A 25,781-nucleotide genomic window follows, 5' to 3' on the forward strand; every position below is an offset into this window, starting at 1 on the left:
CTGTATTTCCTTTTATTCTGTTTGGCCTTTCACCTCTTTGTTCCTGCTTAGATTTCAACCATCAAATGTTATTACACCGCTGCCTGTTGCCTGTGAGTTTCTAACTTTTTCTCACTGAATTTTTCTCATTCTATTACCATTACACCTCCTTTTCCTTTATCATGTTCTTCTTTTTGCCTAAATAAATAAATAAATAAATAAATAAATTTCTTATTTATACCCTGCCCATCTGGCTGCCCATCTGCCACCTTGGGCGTCTTCCAGCAGAATATAAAAACATAATATATTTTCTCCTATTAATATGCTTCTTCCTGTGATTTACTCCCCACACCACCCATTGATGACCTGTCTAACTGTATTTTCTTATCAGACTTTGGCTTTCTTTCTTTCTCTTTCTCTATTTCGGCTTTGACCGGCAACTTGCTGTGCAGTGCAAGGAAATGCCCAGCCAACTTCCCTGCGCGCGCACCGCTTCCCAACCCAGCGGTGGGAGCGCGCTGGACGCGGAGGAAACGGTGGAAGCGCGTGCACGGACTAATCTGGAAACTCCGGACTGCTTTGGAAAACCGAAGCAGATTCTCGAGAGGGCGTTGCGTGTATTTACATCCGAGGGATTCCTACCCAGCCTGTCAGCAAAATTCCCAGGGCAGCTTTGCAACATTTAAACACCCAATAAAGCAACATTCCAAACGTGCGGCGCATCTTGCACGCATCTTGCGCAAGGCACCCGTTGCTTGCAGCGTGTCTACAAAGAAGTGATTCCAGGCAAGGATCCCGCGCAGCGCAGCCCTCGGCGCCTCCATCCGGAAGCAAGCCCCGGGAGCCTCGGCGTCGCGCGGCAAGCCAGCCCGTCGCCTGGCAACGGGGGACGCCGGAGAGGGATGCTCGGCCATGGCGGGTCCCGGCGCCGCCTCCGCCGCCTTCTGGGAGCACCTCCGCCGGCTGTGCCTGGACCAGTTTCCCTGCGGGATCGGGAGCTGGGTGAGCTGGGGAGAGGCGAGGAGGACGGCGGGAGATAGGGGGGCTGGGGGAGGGGGAGCAAGGGGGGGGGATCCTCGTGCTCTCTGCCCCTCCCGCCCAGCAAACAGCTAGTTGCCCCATGGCACTTCCACGCAGGGCTGGCCCAGGTGCGGGGAGCCAATGGCGGGCAGAGTGTATTGCGGAGGGAGTGGAAGGGAATGCAAATTTCAGAACAATGAAATACAATATAAGAAATAATTTAAGCAATACACACACACACACACACATATAGATATAAAAGGTAAAGAACCCCTGACCATTATGTCCAGTCGTGACTGATTCTGGGGTTGTGGCGCTCATCTTGCTTTATTTTATTATTTTTTAAAAAAGATATTTATTAAAGTTTCACAAATTATATAGTCAAACACAACAATACAAACAAACACAAACAAGAAAAAACAAGTATAATTTCAAATCCTTATTTTCTTAAAACTTACTTCACCGACCTCCTCATACCTCCCCTTTCTGCATTCCAATTTCAAATATTTAATTCAGCAAATCCTCACCCTTAATTTTATCTAATTGTTAACCTTTCTTTTCTTTTAACTTAATCTTTACAGCTGTAATCCATTTACTTTCTAAAGCCATATCATTTTAACACTCATTAATTTTACAATGTTTCTTAATATAGTTCTTAAATTTCTTCCAATCTTCTTCCGCCGTCTCTTTCCCCTGGTCTCGGATTCTGCCAGTCATTTCTGCCAATCCCACATCTTGCTTTATTGGCCAAGGGAGCCGGCATACAGCTTCCGGGTCATGTGGCCAGCATGACTAAGCCGCTTCTGGCGAACCAGAGCAGTGCACGGAAACGCCGTTTACCTTCCCGCCAGAGCGGTATCTACTTGCACTTTGACGTGCTTTTGAACTGCTAGGTTGGCAGGAGCAGGGACCGAGCAACGGGAGCTCACCCCGTCGCGGGGATTCGAACCACCAACCTTCTGATCGGCAAGTCCTAGGCTCTGTGGTTTAACCCACAGCGCCACCCGCGTCCCTTGACATAGATACACACACACACAAAATTGAAAATCATGCTCAGTACAATTGCTACAGCAGGTGGGAAGATGTTTTAAGTGGTCTGCCAAGACCCTCCTCCATTATCAGGTCGTCCAACGGGAGCAATAGATGGGGAGCGGCTCCTGTAGAGTCTCAGCCTGTGAGCGTCTTGTCTCCTACTCTGCAGTGCCCCCAGCAGAAGCTTATACATATCTTCTTTCTGTCCTCCGCAGAATAAGTCCCGTTTCCCACCGAGGAAGGCCACAGTTTCCCCCAGATGGGCCTTGCCAAAGGCCAGAGCTTCCCCTCGCGATGGGTTCCTGCCGCCAGAGGAGGAAAGTGTGGAATCGCTCACTGACTACCTGAGAAGCCTGGGCTCTCCGTGGGCCCTGCCTGCTGACTGCAGCCCTGAGGACCAGCAGCTGAGGGAGCTGGCTGTGCAGGCTCCAAGGGACATCCAGGACAGCTTAATCTTCTCCTACTTCAAATCGCTCAGGATTGTGAACAAAAATGTGGGTGGCCAAGACTCTTGGGTGGTTAAGACCACAGCGCAAGGATTAGGGAACCTCGGCTCCCCTCCCAGGTCAAGTGGGGCCCACCAGCCCTCCCCATTTGACCTGTAAGGCCATTGTGGCCAAGCTAAGCCCTCTTACCTGTGGAGGCAGCATCAACAAAGCCTTGTGTCTGTCGCTTTGCAAGTGTCAACAGTCAGCTGGTGATGGAGGGAGTGGGGTTTTCTTTTTGCAGAGCTGTGCAGGTGTTGACAGACATCTAATTGTTGGCACTTGCATAGGTCAATGTGTGGCCCTAAACAAGCCTCAGGGATCAGCTGATTTTCAGGGCTTGCATAGTTCTGTGTGGGTAGCCATGTTGAGGGATGCCCTGTAGCCCAGGGAACAGCCTCGTGCTTATATTCCGCTCTGATGCCGATGCCTTGCTTGTGCCGCTTTGACTCAGAGCTTGAGTGCTCCCCTTCTGTGGATAGCTCAGTTGGTTAGAGCGTGGTGCTCACAACACCAAGGTCACAAGTTTGATCCCTGAATGGGACAGCTGTGTATGCCTTCATTGTAGGGGTTGGACTAGATGTTCCTCAGGGTCTCTTCCAACTATGATTCTATGATAAGTGCATCGACTGCTCCTTTCTGACTGCAGAGTGCTCAGGTGGGACGTAACTGCCTTCTGCATTTGAATTACCATGGCACTGTGTTTCCGTTACAGATAGGTAGCCGTGTTGGTCTGCCATAGTCAAAATAAAAAAATTCCTTCCTGTAGCACCTTAAAGACCAACTAAGTTAGTTCTTGGTATGAGCTTTCGTGTGCATGCACACTTCTTCAGATACACTGAAACAGAATAAAAAAATTCCTTCCAGTAGCACCTTAAAGACCAACTAAGTTAGTTCTTGGTATGAGCTTTCGTGTGCATGCACACTTCTTCAGATACCATATCAGTCTGTACCTGTGCAAGTTTCTTGGTGAGGTTGATGGACTTCCATTTCATGCGGCTCAATGTGGTGCCTTCCATGGTTCCAGTTACAGATAGGTAGCCGTGAAAGCTTATACCAAGAACTAACTTAGTTGGTCTTTAAGGTGCTACAGGAAGGAATTTTTTTATTTTGACCATGGCACTGTGTTTTTGAGTGCAAGTTTTACGCAGCTCTGACAATTTTAAAACAAGAAATTGAGTGTGACTGTTGTTTGCTGGGCAGGGTTAATTCATTTTCTTAAGTCCCCTGGCTGCATTTACTGTGCTAGAGCTTTCCAATGGATCGCTTGTTTCCCGCTTGTGACCACCTTTGACTCCCTGAGCATGAGTGTTGTTGCTGTTTTACTCTCTTCCTAGGTGACTGAAATTGATGCTGATTTGTTAAAGTTCCCAAACCTGGAAGTGCTAATCCTGAGTGCAAATCACATCAGCAAGATCAACTCCAGCAACCTCCCTCCAACCCTAAAGGTACCTGCAGGTGGGAGGGAAGGTAGATAAGGGTGGGAGACATGGGAGGAGTTAGTGGAATGGAAGATACATGGAGCTGAGAATGTCAGCTAGTCGGTGGGAGGACCGGCTGAGGGGTGGGCTGCTGAGCTTCCCACTGGAACACAGGATTGGCCCCTGTGAGAAACAGGCTGCTGGAATACATGGGCCTTTGGTCTTATCCAGCCACAGGGCTCTTTCTGGGTCAGAAAGAGTCAGATTGCATTTCTTGGTACAGAAAGTATTGATCGGATGTGTAGAGATCGTTCCTATTCTAATTAATTCAAGATGGTTCTGGAAGCTTCTCTGTGTGAAAGAAAGAAGCAGAAAGTTCGTGTTGTTTGGGTTTGTGCTTTCCCTGGAGGTAAAATTCCTATTCTTTCTCCATCTATCTGAGGAGTCCCATTAAACGGTTTGGATGTGTACCCAGCACTCTCGCCCTCTTTGTTACCCGACGGTTATTTCCTTCCTCTCCCTCTGCCCTCCACCTGGCAGGTCCTAGAACTTTGTGGCAACGAAGTGGATGGTCTGAAGGACCTGTGTGCCCACCCGCCTCCTGATCTCCAGCACCTGGGCCTCGGCCACAACTGCCAGCTCGGTTCGTCCGAAGAACAGTATCTCACAGACACTTACTGGTAACGGGAAACTTTTAAGCAGGCAGGAAGAGGAATGGAGGAGAAATTTAGTTCAGTGCGCATTTGAAGCTAAAACAGTGGTTCTCAAACTTTTTTCTCTGGGTCTCGTTTTCAGGGGGAGGGGGGAGCTCATTCCACACCAAATTTTTCACAGATAAGAAATACATTGGAAAACAAAAAGGAACAACTCCTAGCAGAGCTGGATTTAAAACACACAACTATTTCATAAGAACATAAATCATTCCCAAAATATAATTGTAAACGTGTCTTCTCCAGCACTCTGTTCAAACAGTGATTCTGGATCACAGCTAGGATTATCCTCTGTATCACTTGATATTCTTGTTCTCATTTTGAAAATATATCTATCCATATTCTGCAAATAAAAAATTTTTTTTTGATATAACACTACACTGAAATGTTTGAATGTTTCTTTGATTTTTCTTGACTCTTCTCACCCCCCTTGCCATCCTCTCCTGTCACACTAGTGCGGCTCATCACACCCTTTGAGAACCACTGAGCTAAATCTATAAAAAATTGCTCTTTCTGAAACAATATGCAAACTAAAAGACAGCCATCCTTTGAAATTTGCACTTATTCAAATGTTGTGATGGACCAAATGTTTATAAAAATGTATATATTGGTTGAAAATGCATAAAAATGATGGTGTTAGTAGGAAAATACATACCAAAATCATTATTTTGGGGGAAATGGCTTGCAAAAATGTGTACATTAGTCAAAATTGCTTATAAAGATGTGTTTATTATGAGAAATTTAAACTAAAATGCTGGTTAATTTTATGAGGATCTTTTTTAAAGTTGTTTTTTTTTGTCTGATTGCTGCAGTTTGTGGGAAACTGAATTTAGGATTGGAGAAATGAGAAACTGGAAGAACTGAAAGTGACAGGTCTTTCCATCCCTAGGCAGGACTATGTTAAGAGTGTGGGAAACACATTGATCCCCCACCCCATCTTCTGCCACTAAGTTCAGTCTCCCTTGAGGTGCAGATGGGGAAGGACCTTCTTCACATTTTTGGTCACAATCAGGTGTGGCTGAGGAGGAGGGAGGAATTCGATTTAGTTCTCAGTTAAAAGTGAACTCACCTAATTCCCACGTTCTGAAACAAGACACCAAGGAAGACACAGCTACTCTTTGAAATTTGCACTTTTCGGATGCCGTTTCCCAACCAAGTAATGTTTTTATTAAATGCATAGACTAGCGTCAAGTGTAAAGGTAAAGGGACCCCTGACTGTTAGGTCCAGTCACAGACAACTCTGGGGTTGCGGGGCTCACCTCACTCTATAGGCCGTGGGAACCGGTGTACATGTGGCCAGCATGACTAAGCCGCTTCTGGCAAACCAGAGCAGTGCACGGAAACGCCGTTTACCTTCCCGCCGGAGCAGTATCTATTTATCTACTTGCACTTTGATGTGCTTTCAAACTGCTAGGCTGGCAGAAGCAGGGACCGAGCAACGGGAGCTCATCCTGTCGCAGGGATTCGAACCGCCAACCTTCTGATCGGCAAGTCCTAGGCTCTGTGGTTTAGACCACAGCGCCACCCGTGTCCCAGCCTAAAGTGTACATGCATGCATTAGTTGAAAATAGCATTTACAGTCATACCCTGGATCTCTAACACTTTGGCTCCCAAACAGATCGGCCCCCGAATGATCGAAAACCGGAAGTAAGTGTTCTGGTTTCTGAACGATTTTTGGAAGCCGAACGTCTGATGGGGCTCCTGCAGCTTCCGTTTGGCTGCAGGACCTTCCTGCAGCCAATCAGAAGCCACACTTTGGTTTTCGAACGTTTCGGAAGTCAGTCAGACTTCCGGAATGGATTCCGTTCGACTTCCAAGGTATGACTATACATGCATCATTTATGGGGAAATGGCTTTGCATAAATGTGTGTATTAGATAAAATTGCATGCAAACGTATGTACAGTTCTATTGCATCTTGTGCAGGGGTTCAGTACACATGAAAATTTTGTATATCCAAACTCTTTGTACCACTCCATGGCTAGTACCCTGAGAGCCTGTTGCACTGAGTGTAGGCCATGCTCAGTGATGAAGGCAGAGAGCATAAAAGCATTTTCCATACTGGGTAACCCCAACCAGACCTTTCAGCTTTGGAAGCCATGGGGTGCTTGTGAGAGATCTTGCAGGAACTTGGATTGCCCTGCAAGATCTTGCATGAGCACACAAAAGCTCCCTGCCATGCTTGGGTTTAACCTGTGCCCTTTCAACCAGCCTGCCTTCAATCGCATATGGTTGAGATTCTGCCAGTTAAAATATGTGTAAGATACAACCATACTGTATTATGAAAATATTATTGATTCCCCCCCCCCAATTGCAAACTGATATTGAAATGGGGAGAACTGAATTTAAGGTTGGAAAAAGGAGAAATGGAGAGAGACTAAAATTGATGGGTTCGCCCGTTGCCAGGTGGGACACACAGAGAATGTGGGGCACTATGTTCATGTGTGCGCGCTTCCTTTAATCTCGAGGTGCCCAATGTGGTCCTCCCCAGATCCTGTAGGACTCCAACTCCCACCAGGCCCAGCGAGCAACATCCATGTCACCTGCCCCTGTTCCCATTAGCTCTCACCAAAGACCCATTCCCTTCCCTTATTTTTCTTTAGGCCGAAACTCGTCTCCCTCGACTTGAGCTACAACAATTTCACCAACTTGCTGAGCCTCCTTTTGAAGCTTTTGACGATGAAGAAACTGCGGGTTCTGGTGCTTCAGGGAAACCCACTCGCCCTGCTGCCTGGCTACAGGGGGTTTGTCATCGATAGCCTGCCAAAACTCTGCACGCTTGACGATGTGATCATCACACCTGACGAGAGACACGACTTCTTAGAGCTGTCTAGCAATCCGGGTGAGGCTTCCTTAGTCAAAGAGCAGTCCATTTATGGAATTTCCACATCCCTGACAAGTGGCCAGGCAGGGCTATCTTAGTTCCAGCAGCCAAAACATCCAATGTGTGATAGTCGGGGCAAGTAAAAGAACTGACTCATACTCAGAATGCCAAACCTAGCTTTGCAGTGCAGCTGGACACTTGAACCCAAGCCTGTGTATGTTTTTCTGGAGCCTCAATGTAGTGGTTTGGAGTTACTCGTGCGTAAACTGTCCCCGTTTGGGAGCTTAACTGCCTGAGTTAAACCGTCTTGACTGCACAGCCCATCTCAGCGTGGCTGCCTCAGTCGCTAGCAGAATCTGTCTGTGGGCGTTTCTTAAACCTTTGCCAGCATAAAAGCTGTTTGACACCCAATCGTCTCCGCCTCTCATTGCGCGGGAGTCTCCTGCGCAGGGAGGGCGTGGGTAGTGGAGGACCAGTGCTCTCCTCACTGACTTCCAAGGAAGAATCCCGGAGCCCTTTCCCCTCTTCTCCCATTTGCTCTCCTGGATCCTTGGTGTTACGCTGATTTCCTTCCCCCTCTATCAAGCTGCGTCTCCCCCTAGTGCTGGTGCCTTCCCCTGCAGAATCGGAGAGCCTCTCCTTCTCCTGTTGCTCTGATGTCAGTTTCCTGACACTCAATATTCAGTTTCTCCCCAGACCCTGTAATATTGTGGCTCTTGGGTGACTCCTAGTGGTGTAGACTTTTAGGCCTCTTCTGAAATAGACTAGGATTCATGCTGAAGCAAAGCTAGAGGAAGTTAAAATGCTGTGCTTGGACAATACCCTCCATCACTTTTATCTTAGACTCCCCTTCCTCCCCGCCGCGAGATCACAGAGTCTCAAAACGCACATTTTGGTGCAAAGCATTCAGGACTGCCGCCTTGCGTGATCTCATGGAGTCCAAAAATGTGGGTTTTGGGGCTCTGATGTCGTGCGAGGTTGCAATCCTGTGTTTTGAGGTGCTGTGCTGGATTGCCTCTGCTGTAGCCCCCAAACACCCCTGCGGATGCTAAACATTCTGTGAATACACAGATTGTTGGGTGAAAACATGGAAAGCCAGAAGAAATGGAATGGAATGGAGTGTCCTGGGAGAAGGTGTGGCTGAACCCTCAGCAGGAGCATTCTACACTGCAGCATTTTGTTGCAGCTCCCACTTGTACCCACCCACAATTTAGTGCTCTCCTCTACCCCCAACCCCATGAGACCTTTGCACAGCTGGAACAGCGCACCTTCCTTTGCCCAGACGGCTTAACCAGTCCTGCTTTTCTCAGCTGTTTGGGGGCAGATGTTACATCCTGCCTGCGTGTGTCTGTCTATCCTGTGATTCTGCATTCAAACGGATGTTTCCGGTCGATGTTTCGTCTCCTGCTTTCGCAGAGCTCTTAAAGTGCTACACCAAAATGGTTGTGGTCATTGGCAAAGTCAGAGGCGTCCCTAATCCTGTTGGCCCAGAGGAACCGGAGACTGGACCCGAGGCTCCAATAATCACCTACAATTACTATGTGACGTATGAATTTGCCAAAGATGAGAAAATTGAGGAGAAAGAAACAGACAAGGTAGACGTTCTTGAAATGGGGTTGTGTGTATGTCACTGATTAAACTGGTTTCAACAGTTCTGCGCTTTCTCCAGGGAGCCCTGGGAACTGTAGTTCTGCAAAGGGAGATAGGGAACTATTCATTATTATTATTAAAACAATTCTTAATTTTAAAAAATTACCCTTCAGCCAATGATCATAGGGTGCTTTACAATGTAAAAACACATAAATGCATAGCATGATAACAAACATAAACAATACCCCCTAAGACATAAACACAGCTTAAAAGGCTATAGATTGTTTAATTAGCCAAAGGCCTGGCGCCTAAAGATATGAAATGAAGGCGCAAGCTACAGTTCCCAATGTGGAGGAAGCCATGACAGTTACTATAGTATACCTTTGGTAGTATGAACAAGCCTTACCCTATAGAGGCAGCTTAAGTCCTACACATGGGAGTATTTCCATAAGGGCACAACAGTCCAGTGAGGACTGAATCTTGCTTGCAGCTGTTGTGCTGAACCATCAACTGCAAAATGAGGTGGAATTTGGGATGGATGCATTTCAATAATGCAAAGGAGGGGGCAATTCCATCGTACCAGGAGGAGACACCGCAGAAAATGATAATAATGCTTTTTGCCCTCTTTAAAGCTGAATGGCAGGGACGCGGGTGGCGCTGTGGTCTAAACCACTGAGCCTCTTGGGCTTGCTGATTGGAAGGTTGGCGGTTCGAATCCCTGCGATGGGGTGAGCTCCCATTGCTCTTTCCCAGCTCCTGCCAACCTAGCAGTTCGAAAGCATGCCAAAAAGTGCAAGTAGATAAATAGGTAGCGTTCCGGCAGGAAGGTAAATGGTGTTTCCGTGCGCTGCTCTGGTTTTGCCAGAAGCGGCTTAGTCTTGCTGGCCACATGACCTGGAAAAACTGTCTGCGGACAAACGCCGGCTCCCTCGGCCTGTAAAGCGAGATGAGCGCTGCAACCCCAGAGTCGTCTGCGACTGGACTTAACTGTCAGGGTCCTTTACCTTTACCCTTTAAAGCTGAATGGCAAAGATAGCAGAATACAAGTGTCAGCTGCAATAAACATTGCAATGTTGATTTTTTATGTTCAGGATTCCACCAGCCAGACAAGCCCCTTTTCAGGATATTCCATTCTATTCCCCCTGCAGTAGTTGCCCACAACAAGCTTCCCATCAATAGTAGATGCTTCCCTTATAGCACAGAAGCAGAGTCACTTGTAAATGCAGTTTTTCAGGGGGTCAGAGAAACTCTGATATACACCATTATGCAGTCTTTTCCAGGTTGATCAGGTTGATAATCTTTTGGGAGAACTCCAATTTTTAAACTAAAGAGAAGTTTCAAAGCTCCTAAATGTAGCAATTTTGCTTAGACAAAAATTTTTTTTTGCTTATGAATATCTCTACCTTTTAATATTATGTATTCTTTATTCTGTAACTGGTTGGTGGGTTGTAAATAACTTGTTTTATTCAATAGTATACATTAGGACAGCCTTCCCTAACCTTCTGCTGTCCAGATCTTTCGGACTACAACTCCCATCAAGTGTGCCAGTTGAGGCTGATGGGATTTGTAGTAAAAAAAAATCTGGAGGGGACCAGTTTGGGGAAGGCAGCTTCAGTGCCACCTATGCCTTCGTCCCCCCCCCCCTTATTTTGATCCATGGAATGCAGCTGTTCATAGAATCATAGAATCCTAGAGTTGGAAGAGACCACAAGGGCCATCGAGTCCAACCCCCTGCCAAGCAGGAAACACCATCAGAGCACTCCTGACATATGGTTGTCAAGCCTCTGCTTAAAGACCTCCAAAGGAGGAGACTCCACCACACTCCTTGGCAGCAAATTCCACTGTCGAACAGCTCTTACTGTCAGGAAGTTCTTCCTAATGTTTAGGTGGAATCTTCTTTCTTGTAGTTTGGATCCATTGCTCCGTGTCCGCTTCTCTGGAGCAGCAGAAAACAGCCTTTCTCCCTCCTCTATGTGACATCCTTTTATATATTTGAACATGGCTATCATATCACCCCTTAACCTCCTCTTCTCCAGGCTAAACATGCCCAGCTCCCTTAGCCGTTCCTCATAAGGCATCGTTTCCAGGCCTTTGACACGTTCCAGTTTGTCAGTGTCCTTCTTGAACTGTGGTGCCCAGAACTGGACACAGTACTCCAGGTGAGGTCTGACCAGAGCAGAATACAGTGGCACTATTACTTCCCTTGATCTAGATGCTATACTCCTATTGATGCAGCCCAGAATTGCATTGGCTTTTTTGGTGTTCTTGGTGTCTGCATGTTTCCCAGCTATGAAATTTTCACGTGATTCTTCTTATATATTATAATGGCAGAGTGTCTTAGCAGTATCAACTACATTGAATGTTGAAAACACACAAGGAGGAGTGGAAGGAGGGGGAAGCAATGAGCCCACACCTGTGGACTCTTCAATCAAATCTCCTACTGAGCCTGGTGAGTAGCTCCACAGGGCCTGACGGAGTAAATTGGACCACAAGTGAACTTGCATTCTGCATGTGTTAGCAGCCCCACACAGATAACTCCAAGAATCCTAGCTGCAGGGAGTTCCCTATGTACTTAGCTCAGCCTTCTAGCTGAGCTTAGCCAAGCCTTTGGGCAAAGCTGAGGGCTTCTGCAAGATTTAAAACTCATGCAGAAATTAACCAGGGTAATTATTAAATAGCTCAGCAAGACTGTAGTAGATTTGAGCTATCCTAGCTGCTGATATTTAGCTATAGTTTCTTTTTTTAATTTCTTTTTATTGAGTTTCACTTAAGTAACCAAAAGACAAAAAACCAAAACAACAGTTTCAGAAAAAATAAAAAAATAAAAAAATATCCATACATAACACAAAAATAACATCAATTTCCGTTACAGTTCTTTGTCTTATTCCTTGAATCTTTATATCTTTAAATATTTAAATCTTTCCTCTACACACCTATTGACCTCCTTCCCTCCCGATTTCGGGCTTCTTGATAAGAATTCTTTCCTTTTTCTGCAGCTAATAATTGTTAATGGTTTGCGCATCGTAAGGTTTATATCAAACCTGCTGTAGTTTTTAAGTTTCTATAGTTTCCTTCAATACATACCATAAATTTATTCCAATCGCTAATAAACTTTGTATTTTTTTGGTTTCTATTTTTTTGCGTCATTTTTGCTAGTTCAATATATTCAAATAGTTTTGTTTGCCAATCTCTGACCGTTGGGATATTTGGACTTTTCCAATTTTGTGCAATTAATATTCTAGCCGCTACTGTCGAATATTGGAATAGTGTCTTATCTTCTTTTTTAATTTCGTCCCCAATTATTCCTAATAAGAAGGCCTCTGGTCTTTTAGGGAAAGTGTATTTAAACATTTTTTTTAACTCGTTATAAATCAGAACCCAAAATTTCTTCATTTCTTCGCAAGTCCACCACATATGGTAGAAATTGCCTTCTTTAATTTTACACTTCCAGCAGGCCTTATTTCCTGTTTTGTACATTTTTCCTAGTTTTGCTGGCGTGATGTACCACCTATACATCATCTTTTCCAAATTTTCTCTGAGTGTGACACATGCCGTGAACTTCATTCCACTACACCATAATTTCGACCACTTTTCATATTCTATATTGTATCCCAAGTCCATTGCCCATTTTGTCATGACCTACTTTATTTCTTCATCTTTAGTGTCCCATTCCAATAATATTTCATACATTTTGGATAATAACTTGGTTTTGCCTTCAATTATTTCTATCTGAAATTTGGATTTTTTTTCCTCACTTATCCCTGCCTTTTTATCTTCCATCCATATTGCATTTATTTGATGATACTGCAGCCAGCCTGTTAGCTTATCTTTCAACTCCTCATATGTTCTCAGTTTCCAGCCGCTTTCTGATCTTATCAATAGGTCTTCATAAGTCAATCTTTCTCCTTCCATGTTTGCTTTTTTAGTTGTTAAGATGTCAATTGGTGGATATTTAGCTATAGTTTCTAAAGAATGCCTATTAAAATCCTTTGCTAGGCTTCTACTAGGAAGTTGCTTGGCTTCCTAGTTTCAGAAGTCATGACTGCAAAGTGGGGCATGACTCTTCAATGGCAGAAAGTTGTTACGCAGCCACCTTTGTTTCCAAGCTCTTTCCCAAAGTCTGTGGATGAGGAACGGGCAGCCTTTAAAATGTCACCAGGTTTAAATGCACCATAAATGCAACTACACATATGCCAGTCTCTTCAAATTAAGTCCAGGTTTTCTTCACCTGCTATGGAAAGGAGGGGGAAACCTGTGACCCTATAGATGTTGATGGACTACATGTTCCATTATCCCTGACGGTTTGCCATACTGACTGGAGATGATGGGAGCTGGAGTCCAACCACACCTGGAGGACTGCAAGTTCCTGCACCCCTGTGCTAAGGGACAAGACAGATAAAGCACAAGTGTGATCCCACTTCATGCCCCCACCTCTCCTTTTCTGTCAAATCTGTTATTGTTACACCTACAATAACTGCATTTAAATCAGTCATGGATAATGGACATTGTAGTCCAGGACATCTGGAGTGCACCAAGTTGTTGGAAGTTGGTTTAAATCAATAAAGCCTTTCTCTCTTTGCTTGGGCCCCTTCTTTGCAGGGAAACAGCAGAGAGATATTAATTCTGCTTAATGAAAACTTGGTGTGATTGCAAAGTATGCAGGCTGTTCTCTTTAACTGAACCACATCTTTGGCCCAGTTCAAGAGAATCATTGCTGTCCTTGATTTTCTGTTACCTGAAGGTGATTATCTCCAACCAAATTTGGGAATGATTATTGGCCTAGTAAGAGATCAGCTATCCACTTCTTAAATAGTGTTGCTACTGCTTTATCTCTCAGGACACTGAGGGACCTGTTAGCAGAGCATGCTGGCTGATTATTAACAAAGGACATTCTTATCCTGAACTGTCACCTGATCTAGCACAAGAGTTTTGGCATTCCTGTTTAACATGCTGAATTGCAACTCAGATGTTGAGGCAAGAAGGGGTTGCTTTTAAATCTCCCTGTCTGGTTTGATGCAAAACCCCAGTCATGTTATAAGCAATGGGGCCGGGCAGGGCAGGGCTGGGCCTCTGGGGTTCGAAGCCCAGGGCATTGCAAACCAGAGAGATTCTCTGTATTCTTCTCAGGTGCTTTTGCCTGGCTGGAATGTGTCTTTGGAAATGTGACAATGCCTTTTGCATGCCTGGATGAAGGGCTAGGGGGTACATTGGGTGGGTGTCTGCAGAAACCAGAAATTTGCATTGCTAGACTGTATGCTTCCATACAACAGTAAGGGAAGAATCCATTGCGCTACCTGTATTTTGCCCCTGGTATCTGATCGCCCCCCCCGGCCCCTCAAAGGTGGTGCATGAGGGAATGTGGCCCAACCTTTGAGGTGTCCTATTCTGAAGATGTGCTTTCCTCAAAAGCCCTTCGTTTCTCCCCCTTAGGAAATGTTTATTCCACCCCTCGAAAGCCCTGGGCTGAGGTCATAGACTGTGACCACACGAAGGAGCATGTCACCAGAGATATGGTTGCTCTGAAGGCCTATCTTCTCGCCGGAACCACGGTGACAGTTGTGGAGGAAAAGGTTACGTATTCCAAGGCAGATTCTGTACAGATATAGATGCAAATATGTATGCAAATATTCAAACTGTATTTTATATTTACATGTTTAAATGGTTTTTGTTATGTACTGAAGTTCTCACCCTGGGCCAGCAGGGGGGTACTGTAGATAGTTATGCAAATGAAGGATCGGAAGTGACGTTCAGTGATTGGATAGTTTTAGAAAGTTGTTACAGTAACAAGGTACTGGAGCTCTATATAAGCAGGCTGACTGAGCCCTTCAGCTCAGTTCAGTTCTGGCCTCAGAATAAAGAAGAGCTGTTTGAAGAATCGCTGTGTCGTCTGATATGTTCGCCCACAACTTAACAGTTTTTGTATATGTAATTGTTTTCACATGTGTTATTATGTTGTTAATCACTTCATGATGCCCCATGGGAAGTGATTTTGACCTCTGCAGCTGCCTCAGCTTTTGTAGCTGGAGTCAGTCCAGACCCTGCCCTCCCAGGCCAGGGGAAAAAAATCTTGCAGGGCAGGGAGCAAGTCTTTTAGGACTCATAGCCAAGATGGGAATATACGGTACTAAAAATCCATGTTAACACATCTGTTCTGGATTTTTGGCTTTTTAAATGTTAGCGGATGACATGAAATGTTACAATGTTACATTAAATGTTACAATGACATGAAAACGCCCCTTTGCTTTTGTGTTTTGAAAGTTCACTAATAATCTGGCCTTTTGTTGCTCTAATAAACTCTCTTGCTTCACCAGGTTGTCTCCTGGCCCGTCGTTCTCACTCCAAATGAAAGCCCAACCAAAAAAGGCAAAGATAAAGGGAAGGCAGAGAAAGGGAAGGGAAAGGGGAAAGGGAAGGAGAAGGAGAAGGAGAAGGAGAAGAAGGCAGAGAAAGGGAAAAAGGACAAAGGCAAAGAGGAGAAGGGGAAAGCAAAGGATGCTGGAAAGGTAATGAGAGGTGAGAGTTGTGCCCAACTGTTGCTCCAGTCAAAGGTGTATGAAGCCAGACCGGGGGGCAGTTAAGCAATGCCTGAAACAGAAATGTCAGTTTGCAAAACATGCATAAAGCATTTTATGTATGTAAAGACAAAATTGGGGGGGGGGGAATGGGGTTATTCTCAAAAGGTGTGGCAGGAGAGGATGGCAAGGGTGGCGGGAAGATTCAAGGACAACCCAGGAAACATTTTAACATTTCAGCGTGGTGCGGTGCAGTATCAAAATATTTTTGTTTTATTTGTAGAATATGTAGCTGCATTGTTTAATACTTTCTGGATGTTCCATGATCATACTGCAAAGTAGTTGTGTTCTGTGTTATATAAATCAAGCACTGCTAGGAGTTGTTTCTTTTTAATTTCCCAAAAATTGGTGTAGTGCGAGCAAACCTTTAATCTGAAAGTATGGCCCAGATAAAAAAAAGTTTGAGAACCACTGGGTTAAGCAACGCGGGAAGCCTTGCCTTCCCGTTATGTCAAAACAAGGGATAGTGGTTTGTTGCTCCTTAACAGGCCATGATTCATAAGCTGGCAATATACTCTGGCTTCAGGATGGCTGGTGGTCATGCATAGGCGCCGACTCCATGGGGCTTGAGGGGGCCCGAGCCCCCTCAAAAATTCGTTTGGGGGGGCTCCGCCCCCCCAATAATCTCCGGCGCCCCTCCAGCAGAGCGCCATCGCCGCCCCTCCCCCAGCCCAAAATGCACAGGATCGGGCTGCATGCCTCCTGCCCTCCCTCCCGAGCAAAAGCTCCCCCCAATTTCCGCTCCGGAGCTGATTAATAGGCGCTATTCGCTCACGAGGAGGCGGTGCCACTTATTTGCATATTCATGAGCTTATTTATTATTCATGAGCTTTCCCGGGGGGCCCCCCCAATATTTTTTATAAGTCCGCGTCCGTGTGGTCATGGCAGCTTGTTTGGTAGAATGAAACCGTAGCTCCTGGTTTGGCTGTAACGTGCAAAGCCAGGGAGTCTGGCACAGTCCCCTGGGCTCCTTTGGGAGGAAGAGGGGTGGGGTATGACCTTAAATATAAATAATGGTCCTTGTTTGTTTATTGCACTCATGCAAAGTGTGTCCAAGCTCCCTGCTCCTCACAGTAAGCCAAGGTAAGCCAGGAAGTCTGGCTTGGCCACTTTGTGAGGTAACAGAAAAAGATCTCACAAGGAAAACAATTAGTCTTTATTTTTAGGACGCAAAAGCCTGCCCTTCAAAATTCTCTTCCTGTGTGGACTTGATAAACTCTCTCCCTTCCCATTTTTAAATGTCACTTGGACATGTTTCCAAAAGGTGACTCTGCTTTTACTGCTGTAGTCCAAAATATCCGGAAGGCTTTAGATTGGCGAAATCTGTTTTGCATTTGTTTGTAGGGCTAGCCTAAAGCATTTTGGATCCTTTAGGTGAGGCAGCAGATGGTGTCTCCCCACCCCCCCACCCCAGAGAGTTCCCAAAACTTGCCAAGTTATTTTGGCATCCAAGGCAGAAAACCCCAGAAGTGCCTCTTTCCTTCTCTGGCAGGTAAAACAAAAATAACAGTAATAAATTAAAAAACTTTCTGCCTTTTGTGACAGCCATAATTAGCTGCCTTTGGTGCCTGTCTTACATTGCCCAGGGCTGGTTTTGGATTTTCTGCTGTTCTCAATTGACGACAACAAAAGCAATAAGAAGTTACCGTATTTTTATTTTTTAAAATGTATTTAGCAGTTTATGTTGCATTTGCAATAGAACTGCCAGGATAGCAGTGTTTAAAACATAATAAAATTTCCAAGATGGTGGTCTTGGAATTGCATGCCCTCTAACATTTCTCCAACAAAAATAGGGACATCCTATTCAATACTAATAAATAATATTTATATTTATATTTATATTTATATTTATATTTATATTTATATTTATATTTATATTTATATTTATATTTATATTTATATTTATATTTATATTTATATTTATATTTATATTTATATTTATATTTATATTTATATTTATATCCCACTCATCTGACTGGGTTTCCCCAGCTACTCCAGGCATCTTCCAACATATATAATAACATAATAAAACATTAAACATTAAAGAAACTTCCCTATACTTCAGATGTCTTCTAAAGGTTGTATAGTTACTTACCTCCTTGGTTCTGGGATCACATAATTCCATACCCTCCAACATTTCTCTGATGAAAATAAGGATGTCCTAAGGGAAAGCGGGACATTCTGGGATCAAATCAGAAACCGGGACAACTTTTGTAAATCTGGGACTGTCCCTGGAAAATATGGACATCTGGAGGGTCTGGAATTAGGATTCAGTATCAGTGAATCACAAATAAACAAGGAATTAATTTATAAATATTTAAATAAATAAAAAGTTAGCTGACTGTAACTCCTCCTCTGACCCACAGCAATTTTTGTAGACTCTTTAATTTGACCTGCTTCAGTTTACAATGTACATTATTGCAACAGCTGCGTTGCGGTTGTGTTTATTGTTAGTGTTTGTTACTGTGGTTGTTAGCTGTATATTCTGAAAATATTTGAATGAGATTATTAATAACCCAGAATGAATTTATCTGATATGCTGCCACATCCACATAGGGTGGGAAGAAAAAGAAATCTCCTTCTCCTGAGCTACGAAGTGACCCTCCCATCGTGAAGGTCCTGGGCTCAGGCCATGTCAACCTGGAAAGCCTTCTGGCGGGAGAGCCTCTCGTGGAGACCGTGTGCAACTTTGGCATTCTGATAACGGAGTCAACTAGTAAGCCCCCGTCTCCAAAAGAAAAGGTATTTGGCAACTGAATCTGTGTTAAATGCAGCCACCAGGTCAGAAAGGTTGCTTTCCTGAGAAAGCCCCCCATGGGCAGAATTGGGCCTTGGTGGTCCTATTTATTTCACTTACACTGCCTGAAATAGGACAGAAATGGCTGTTGAGCCTATGCTTAGAGCCAGAATGGGAGGTTAGGTTGACCCCCACCCCAACATAAATCCTGAAAAAAGCTTTCCCTGTCATCAACCAACATGGTCAAGGTGGTTTCAGTCCCATGATGGGGCCTGGATTCCAGTTGGAAAGGATCCAAATGGTCCACGTGCTCCAGATGTGCCTGGAAGGAGCTCCCACTCAGTCACCTCGCCCAGGAAGACTACCTGCAATAAGGAAAGCAATGTGAAAAGCGAAACTTGAAAGTATAGGGCAGCCCATCAGCTGGGCTTCTTGTGGGCAATGTTATGTGCATATTGCCTTGAGAATGGTGGTTTAGAACGGGGGTCAGCAAACTTTTTCAGCAGGGGGCCGGTCCACTGTCCCTCAGACCTTGTGGGGGGCCAGACTATTTTTTTTGGGGGGGGGAATGAACGAATTGCTATGTCCCACAAATAACCCAGAGATGGATTTTAAATAAAAGCACACATTCTACTCATGTAAAAACGCCAGGCAGGCCTCACAAATAACTGAGAGATGCATTTTAAATAAAAGGGCACATTCTACTCATGTGAAAACATGTTGATTCCCTGACCGTTCACGGGTCGGATTGAAAAGGCGATTGGGCCGGATCCGGCCCTTAGTTTGCCTTCCCAGGGTTTAGAAGATGATTAATAAATGTAATAATGATAATGACCTCAGGTTGTGTCACGGAGTCTCAAAACGTGTAGGTCAGGCCTCCATCTGGCAGTACAGACTGTTCCTGGAAGAACTCTTAGTCTGCCATAACCTTGTACGGGAAAAAAATACCCACTTTTTAAAATAACTAGGCTGATCAGACTGAAAGTACAGAAGTGTGGTTTGAAAGGTGTGGCTCCAAAGTATTTAATCGGTATGACATGTCTGACTGCCCCCCCCTTTTTTTTGCACATGTGTGTTTCTAGCCTTCCTAAAAAGCACAAACTTCTTTTCTGTAGGATAGTAAAAAGGGTGCTAAAAAGGACAAAAAAGCCAAAGCTGCAGCTGCCGAGAGCGCAGCGTCAAAGAAGGCCACCACACCTGTCAAAGGTAATCCCAGGAGAGCCCCTTCATATTATGGTTATTTTGGGTGTCTTTGGGTGCTGGAGATCTGCATGAAGCCCGGGCAAACTGCAAAGTTAAAATCTTCACTAAGATGACAGTTATGCAAAACAGTGGTGTTTTGCATACCTAACTGCCTGTAACCAGGGCTGTGTACCCACCATATATTTAAAGTACATTTGAAAGACATTTCCTTCCTTCTGGGAACGGTAGTTTGTTAAGGGTCACCAGGAACTGTAGCTCCGCTTGGGGTAAACTTCATTGCCCATAATTCTTTCAGGGAAAGAATGTGCTTTGAATATTCTTTAAAGGTATACGTAATGGGTACATAGCCTAGGGATGTAAGAAAACATCGTTTTCAATTCTGCCCCATACAGCACTGGTTCCAGTCCACTACCGTTTGTTTCCTGCCCAAAACTATTCCACTTGTCTCTCCATCTGCTGTGGTGAAATTGTATAGCTCACGTAATTAATTATGTAAATTACATTATTGCATTGTCATTACGCTATTCCACCCTATTAATTCCAGTGCAAAGGAAACACAATACGGATGGGGAGCAGGAAGCAACGTGCTCCTTGTGGACTGGAAGCCACAAGAATAGTGACTATTTGCACAATTGATTTGTGTTCCAGACATGAGGAGAATAAGCAAACATTGGAAGTGAATTTTGTTTAACAAAATTTCTACAATGCTTATAAAATTTCTAAGCACTTAGAAAACATAACAGCAAAACATTAAAATCATCAATAAAAGAACAGTATTTAAAACAAGACAATTAAAAGCAATAAAAAGGTAAAAGATATGTATATCTCGAAAGGCATCCCTAAGCCAAAATATTTTAAGCAACACCAAAAAGGCCTGAGGCCAATAAGCAGGGAGTTCCAAAGTGAGGCTGTTGCCACACCAAAATACTGTTTTCTTATTGAATGAGTAGCCTATGGCACTTTTAACAGTGCCACTTCCACACCGACCGAAGCAGCCAAGATGGGGTTAGGCAAGTAAATGTATGCTCCCATTTCCATTCCCATTGGAATTCTCTGGTATCTCTCCCTGTACCTGCACTTTTGCAAGCATTCTGCTTCTCTTATGAGGACCAGGAACTACTAGTTCTTTTTTAAAGGATAATGGAAAATCACCAAGAGGTCACAATTCTATGTCATTCTGTTAGACTATTTCGGAACAGAGGAAGCTGCCAAGTCAGAACCATTTGCCCATCTACCCCAGTATTGTCTACACTGACTGGCAGCAGCCCGCCAGGATTTCAGACAAGGAGTCTTTCCCAGCCCTCCCTGGAGAGCCCAGTGGGGACTGAACCTGTGACCTTTGGCTCACAAGGCAGGTGCTCTGCCACTGAGCTGTGACCCTCCCTCCTTGTCAGAGTGGACTGGTATGACTGTCTTATGTGGAGGAAGTGATTTGACCTTTCCTGGAGATCTCAGGCCATAACAAGGAAGACTGGTTGTGAGAAAATCTATGAGGAGATTGTGCCCCTGTTGGTTAGACATGGGCAGATCCATTTTCCATTTTAATTGCACCCAGGATGCAATTAAGCAACTTTAATTGCAGGATGCAATTGCAGTCCCCTTACGGTAGGACAGACTCTGCTGTCTGTTACATCACACACTAAAGGCGTCTGCACTTTCCCTGGGCAAGAGGTCCAGGAATTCAATGGGACTTTGTTCTGTGTTGGATTGTGCTGTAAGTGCACATTTTAACACTTGTAAGGAGCTGAGTGCACCACCCGATTTGTTCCAACTACAGGAAATGGCTGTCATTGTCTTTCAACTGATGTCAAATATTTAGTTACTAGCCCATATAAGTAAACATAATATATAAGGTGGTGCTTGTCGCTTCCAGTTTTCCATGATGCGGGTTATGATGTTTACCTGGGAGGCAGGTAATTCCTTTCAGCATCATGTGGAGAGTTGTTAAGCCAGAGTAGAGTTGACTTTGTGATAAACACTCTGACTTACCCGTTGGTCAAGGTGCCTGGGTGGGAGAAATGAAGAGGAAATATGTTTTCATATAGAGGCATTTCCTTGAATGGTTTGTGAAAGGCAGACAATTTGTTTGCAGATGTTTGGGTATGACTGCTGAACTTGAAAATGTTGTTTTCATAAAGTCACGTGTCAGGGAAGCGTGGTATCAATTCATGCATGAGGGATTCTGCCTACATGCACCCCAAGCAGCAACGAAATATTTTGGCAGCAAAAAATAAACCTGGAAGATGAAGAAATAGCTGCAGGTGTGTTTCACTTCAGCTCCACCAGAGGCACTTTACCAATACTGTATGATTTTGTGGTCAAAGTCTTTGACAGCCTGGTGTCTTCTACCTGTTATGGACTACAGCTCAGCCCAGCACCTCTGTGCTGGCTGGAGCAGATGGGAGTTGTGCTGCAAAAGAGCTGGAGAACACCCATTGGGAGAAGGCTGGTTCCAACAGTAAGCAGGGGCTGTATGTGGCAATGACCATGTTAATGTAAACATATGAAATGGCATTGAAAGTTATAGCTTAATCAAAACTTTAACGATTGGGCGTGGTTTAGCTCAGGGGATAAAGCTCCAAGAAGCCTGTCTCTGGGATCTTTAATGACACCCAGTGTCAATTCCAGACAATCTGATAACCTGCACCTTCGCTTTTTCCTTCAGCTCAAAACCTCTTGGAGGAGTTATGAATTTAAAAATTACTGAATGGATAGTCCCTCTTTGGGTACATACAGCGGCGTAGCGTGAGTTGTCAGCACCCGGGGCAACGCCAGTAATTTGCGCCCCCTAACCCGGGGCAAGGCACGTAATTTGCGCCCCCCCCTAACCTGCGAGTTGCCGCTGGCGCTGCTGCCCAAACGACGCCGCTTGCCCGGAGGAGGAGGGGGGCAGAGAGGCGAGGAAAATGCAATGGCCCAGCAGCTGCAGCAGCAGCGGCGGAGGCGGGGCTGTGAGGAGGGGCTGTCTGGCGCGTCCTCCGCGGCGAGCGCTGAGAGCCGCTGCCTGCCGGGGCGCCTTCAGCCGGGCGCAGCGAGACATGCGGCTGTGCTACAGCCTGCGCCCAAGGCTCTTCGGCGACTCCGGAGGCAGCGAGCGCGCCCCCCCCAGATGTTGCGCCTGGTGCGGCCTGCCCCCCTTGCACCCCCCACGCTACGCCACTGGGTACATAGGAAGTTGGCTCATACCCATAGGCCCAACTAGCTCAGGACACTGACTGGAGACAGGGTTGCTCTCAGACCTGCAGGCTGCAAAACATTTGCTGTACCACTGACCGACATCCTTTCCCATTACCCCTCATCAGTTCAGCCCCTTAGAGTTACAGTGGTGCCCCGCAAGACGAATGCCTCGCAAGACGGAAAACCCGCTAGACGAAAGGGTTTTCCGTTTTTGAGCTGCTTCGGAAGACGATTTTCCCTATGGGCTTGCTTTACAAGACGAAAACGTCTTGTGAGTGTTCTGATTTTTTTCCGCTTTCCCCCCTTTTTCTAAGCCGCTAATAGCCTTTTAGCCGCTAATCTGCTAATCCTTTAATAGCCGCTAAACTGCTAATAGCGCTAATCCACTAATAGGGTTGCTTCACAAGACGAAAAAACCTCTAGACGAAGAGACTCGCGGAACGGATTAATTTCGTCTTGCGAGGCACCACTGTATGAATAATAGTTGGTTAAAAACAAACGCTGAAAGGCTACATGGGTTGAGGGAAAAGGTGCTTCAGGGGGTCAGTTTTAAGTAGACCCACCCAGTGGGTAGGAGGCTTAAAAGAAGCAACAGTACATATTTTTCCCTTCTTTTTCCAGGAAAGGGGAAAAAGAAGGACTCTCCAGACGGGGCAGATATCCTTCAGAGCCAGCCAGTACCGCTGACGGTGGAATTCCAAATGCAACATGTGAAATGGAATTCAGCTTCACAAATCTTTTTACATTACAACATGTCAGAGTAACTGTTTTGTGGGGAGCACAGATCGTGCTTTTTAAAAAGCTTCAGGGGTGAGGGATGTGGATTCTCAAGAGCTATGTCTACCTGCTGTGGGAAGCTGAGGTTGTAAGGGCAGGCAGTCGCAGCAAAGGTTATGCCGGGGCAGGGATGCCTTTATATCACACATCTGCATCTTTGGCCTGACCTCAGAAGTTTGACCATTCGGCTCATCCTGGATGCAGGGAGCATCACTTTCCTGTGGAACACTGAAGACCTGGTGCCTTTGGGCAGGGGGCAGCACGGCAGAATTGATTTATTTGCAAATGTTTTGATGTCCAGATGCAGAACTGTCGAAAGGCAGAGTCGGCACAGGTTCCCCCTCCCTCCGAAAGGTTCTGAATAGACAAGAGTCCCCCACCCATAAGCCTTTCTGCTTCCAAAATCCAAGATCAGCATTAGTGGCCAAATCCTGCCCACCCCCTTTCCCCAAAATAGAGACAATATATTTGATGGGACCATTGGCTTAAAGAGAATGTACCAACAGTATGTCGTCTGATTTTCAGTTTAGCCTCTAAACTTTTGTAAGAATCAAGGGAATAAAACCTTTAACCATCTATCAGCAGCCAATATATCCTCCTGTCTCACAGTGTGGAAAGTTTGAAACATGCAAATATGGACACCCGAAAGCCTATGTATGTGGGTGTAAATGCATGTGCACTCTCTGTTCTTTATTTGTGCCTGATAATTGTCACCCCAAAGCCTGCAAAAGCTTTACTCAACAATAGCTCAACAATTTTGTCTTCAGCATCTAGTACATTTCCCACACCAGCAAATTGCATCATTGTAACTTTTGGGACTACTCTGGACATGCCATCTAGCTAGCAAGTTTTAATAGAGTATTTTTGGTTTGGTGAAATATGATCTATTCACTAACCTGGATTATTAGTTCCATTTATCACAAAGCAAGTGTTTAAACCTCATGGTTTCAGAGAAGCTCAGAAGAAAACTGAATAGCACTTGTGATAGTTGAGATAGAGCTTCTGTTGACTTACCTCTCCTACTGCACCCTGCCTCTTTTATTCTGCAGTTTGTGAAAAGTCTCAACAGCCCACCTGGGGTTTATAATAAATGTTAACTAGGAATGTTTATGTGATTCACCTCGTTTATTTTGCAACAGAAAATCTACGCTTCCCTTGAATTTTATTTATATTGGTCTACAGAGACTGGCCAGTACTCTTTGGCTTTTGCTCTCCACTTCCAGAATCAAACACAGCCCCTATACTGTAGGGCAGCTTTTGTCAAGCTGGTGCCCTCCAGATGTTTTGTACTACAGCTCCCATCAATCCCAACAGCTGTAGGGAGTTACCTCTGCACCCGCATCTCTCTCAACCATTTCCCTTTCAGCCTCCCGCATCAAGATGATTGGCAGAAGGGTGCAATATGATTATCTTCCTCTCCCTTCCCCTTAAGACACCTTTGCATTTGGGGAAGGGCTACAGAGCATTTGGGAGAAGGAATGCACTGTACTTTCAAATTTTTATGCTGTGTGATGTTACATTTACGTTGTGTGATTCTAGAAGAATGTCTTGCTTTGTGTGAAGTGCCCATTGAGAAGAAGGCCTTGGCTATAGGCAATGAGCTGAACTGACGAGGACCCCCCGCCCCAACCCTGAGGCTGCTGCAGCCAGAGCGCTGCATGGGCCGACTCTGTTGTTGCCGTGGCGACCCTGGCCTGGAGGCATCCCCGAAAATGCCTCTTGCGTTTCCCCAAGGGGATCTGCGAAGGGCCCACTTTCCTGGGGAAAGGGGTTGCAGGGCAAGCCGAGAGTCTTTCCCGACGTGGACCTGTTGGATTTCTGCCTGCCAGCCGTTTTCTTTTGTTACTTGTGGTGCTGCCTGGCTGACCTCTGTTCTCAGCCTTTCCCAGATGGACGGTTGCTTCCACTCTTGGAAGGAGCGGCATTTCATTCAGTGGGCGGCAGAGGACTGCCCCAACACCTGCTTTGTGTTGAAGGGTGACAATGACATATTTGTGAAAACGTGCAACATTGTAGAGTTCCTTGAGCCTCTGGACCTTGACAAAGATCTTTTTGATGGGGATGTCATCAGCAAAGCCCAGCCAATCAGGGGCACCAACACTAAGAATTTTATCCCAGTCAATGTATCTGTCATCCTTCTATCCACACAATGCTGGTGGCGGGGGCTTTGTCATGTCATGGCTGATGGTGCAGCAGCTGCAGGAGACTGCAGGGCACTGAGCTGTCCCCAACAGATGATGTCTTTGTTGGAATGTG

At 45.3% G+C, this 25,781-nt stretch overlaps 1 protein-coding gene and 1 long non-coding RNA gene across 5 annotated transcripts in view; one reads left to right on the forward strand and one right to left on the reverse strand.

The window, feature by feature from the left end:
* The window catches only part of LOC308576121, a 112,790-nt gene that overhangs the window by 54,207 nt on the left and 32,802 nt on the right, over positions 1 to 25,781 (reverse strand). The gene's annotated exons all lie outside the window — the stretch shown is intronic.
* On the forward strand, positions 839 to 24,633 carry LRRC43 (leucine rich repeat containing 43). Of its 4 annotated transcripts, XR_014002945.1 has the most exons (13): positions 839 to 981; positions 2,247 to 2,525; positions 3,854 to 3,964; positions 4,478 to 4,617; positions 7,249 to 7,487; positions 8,886 to 9,070; positions 11,391 to 11,508; positions 14,490 to 14,629; positions 15,371 to 15,562; positions 18,188 to 18,373; positions 19,484 to 19,574; positions 23,370 to 24,298; positions 24,385 to 24,633. XR_014002945.1 is itself a non-coding variant. In XM_081174910.1 (12 exons), exons 1-12 carry the CDS (start codon positions 892 to 894, stop codon positions 23,510 to 23,512), a joined length of 1,914 nt encoding a protein of 637 aa, XP_081031036.1. In that variant the 5' UTR covers positions 839 to 891; the 3' UTR covers positions 23,513 to 24,633. The 4 variants fall into 4 exon arrangements, 3 of the variants coding, with proteins under 3 accessions (XP_081031036.1, XP_081031037.1, XP_081031038.1); XM_081174910.1 differs by having other exon boundaries at positions 23,370 to 24,633; XM_081174911.1 differs by having other exon boundaries at positions 8,886 to 9,064; positions 23,370 to 24,633.

Source organism: Podarcis bocagei (genome assembly GCF_964188305.1).
Source record: "Podarcis bocagei genome assembly, chromosome: 16".
Lineage (NCBI taxonomy): Eukaryota > Metazoa > Chordata > Lepidosauria > Squamata > Lacertidae > Podarcis > Podarcis bocagei.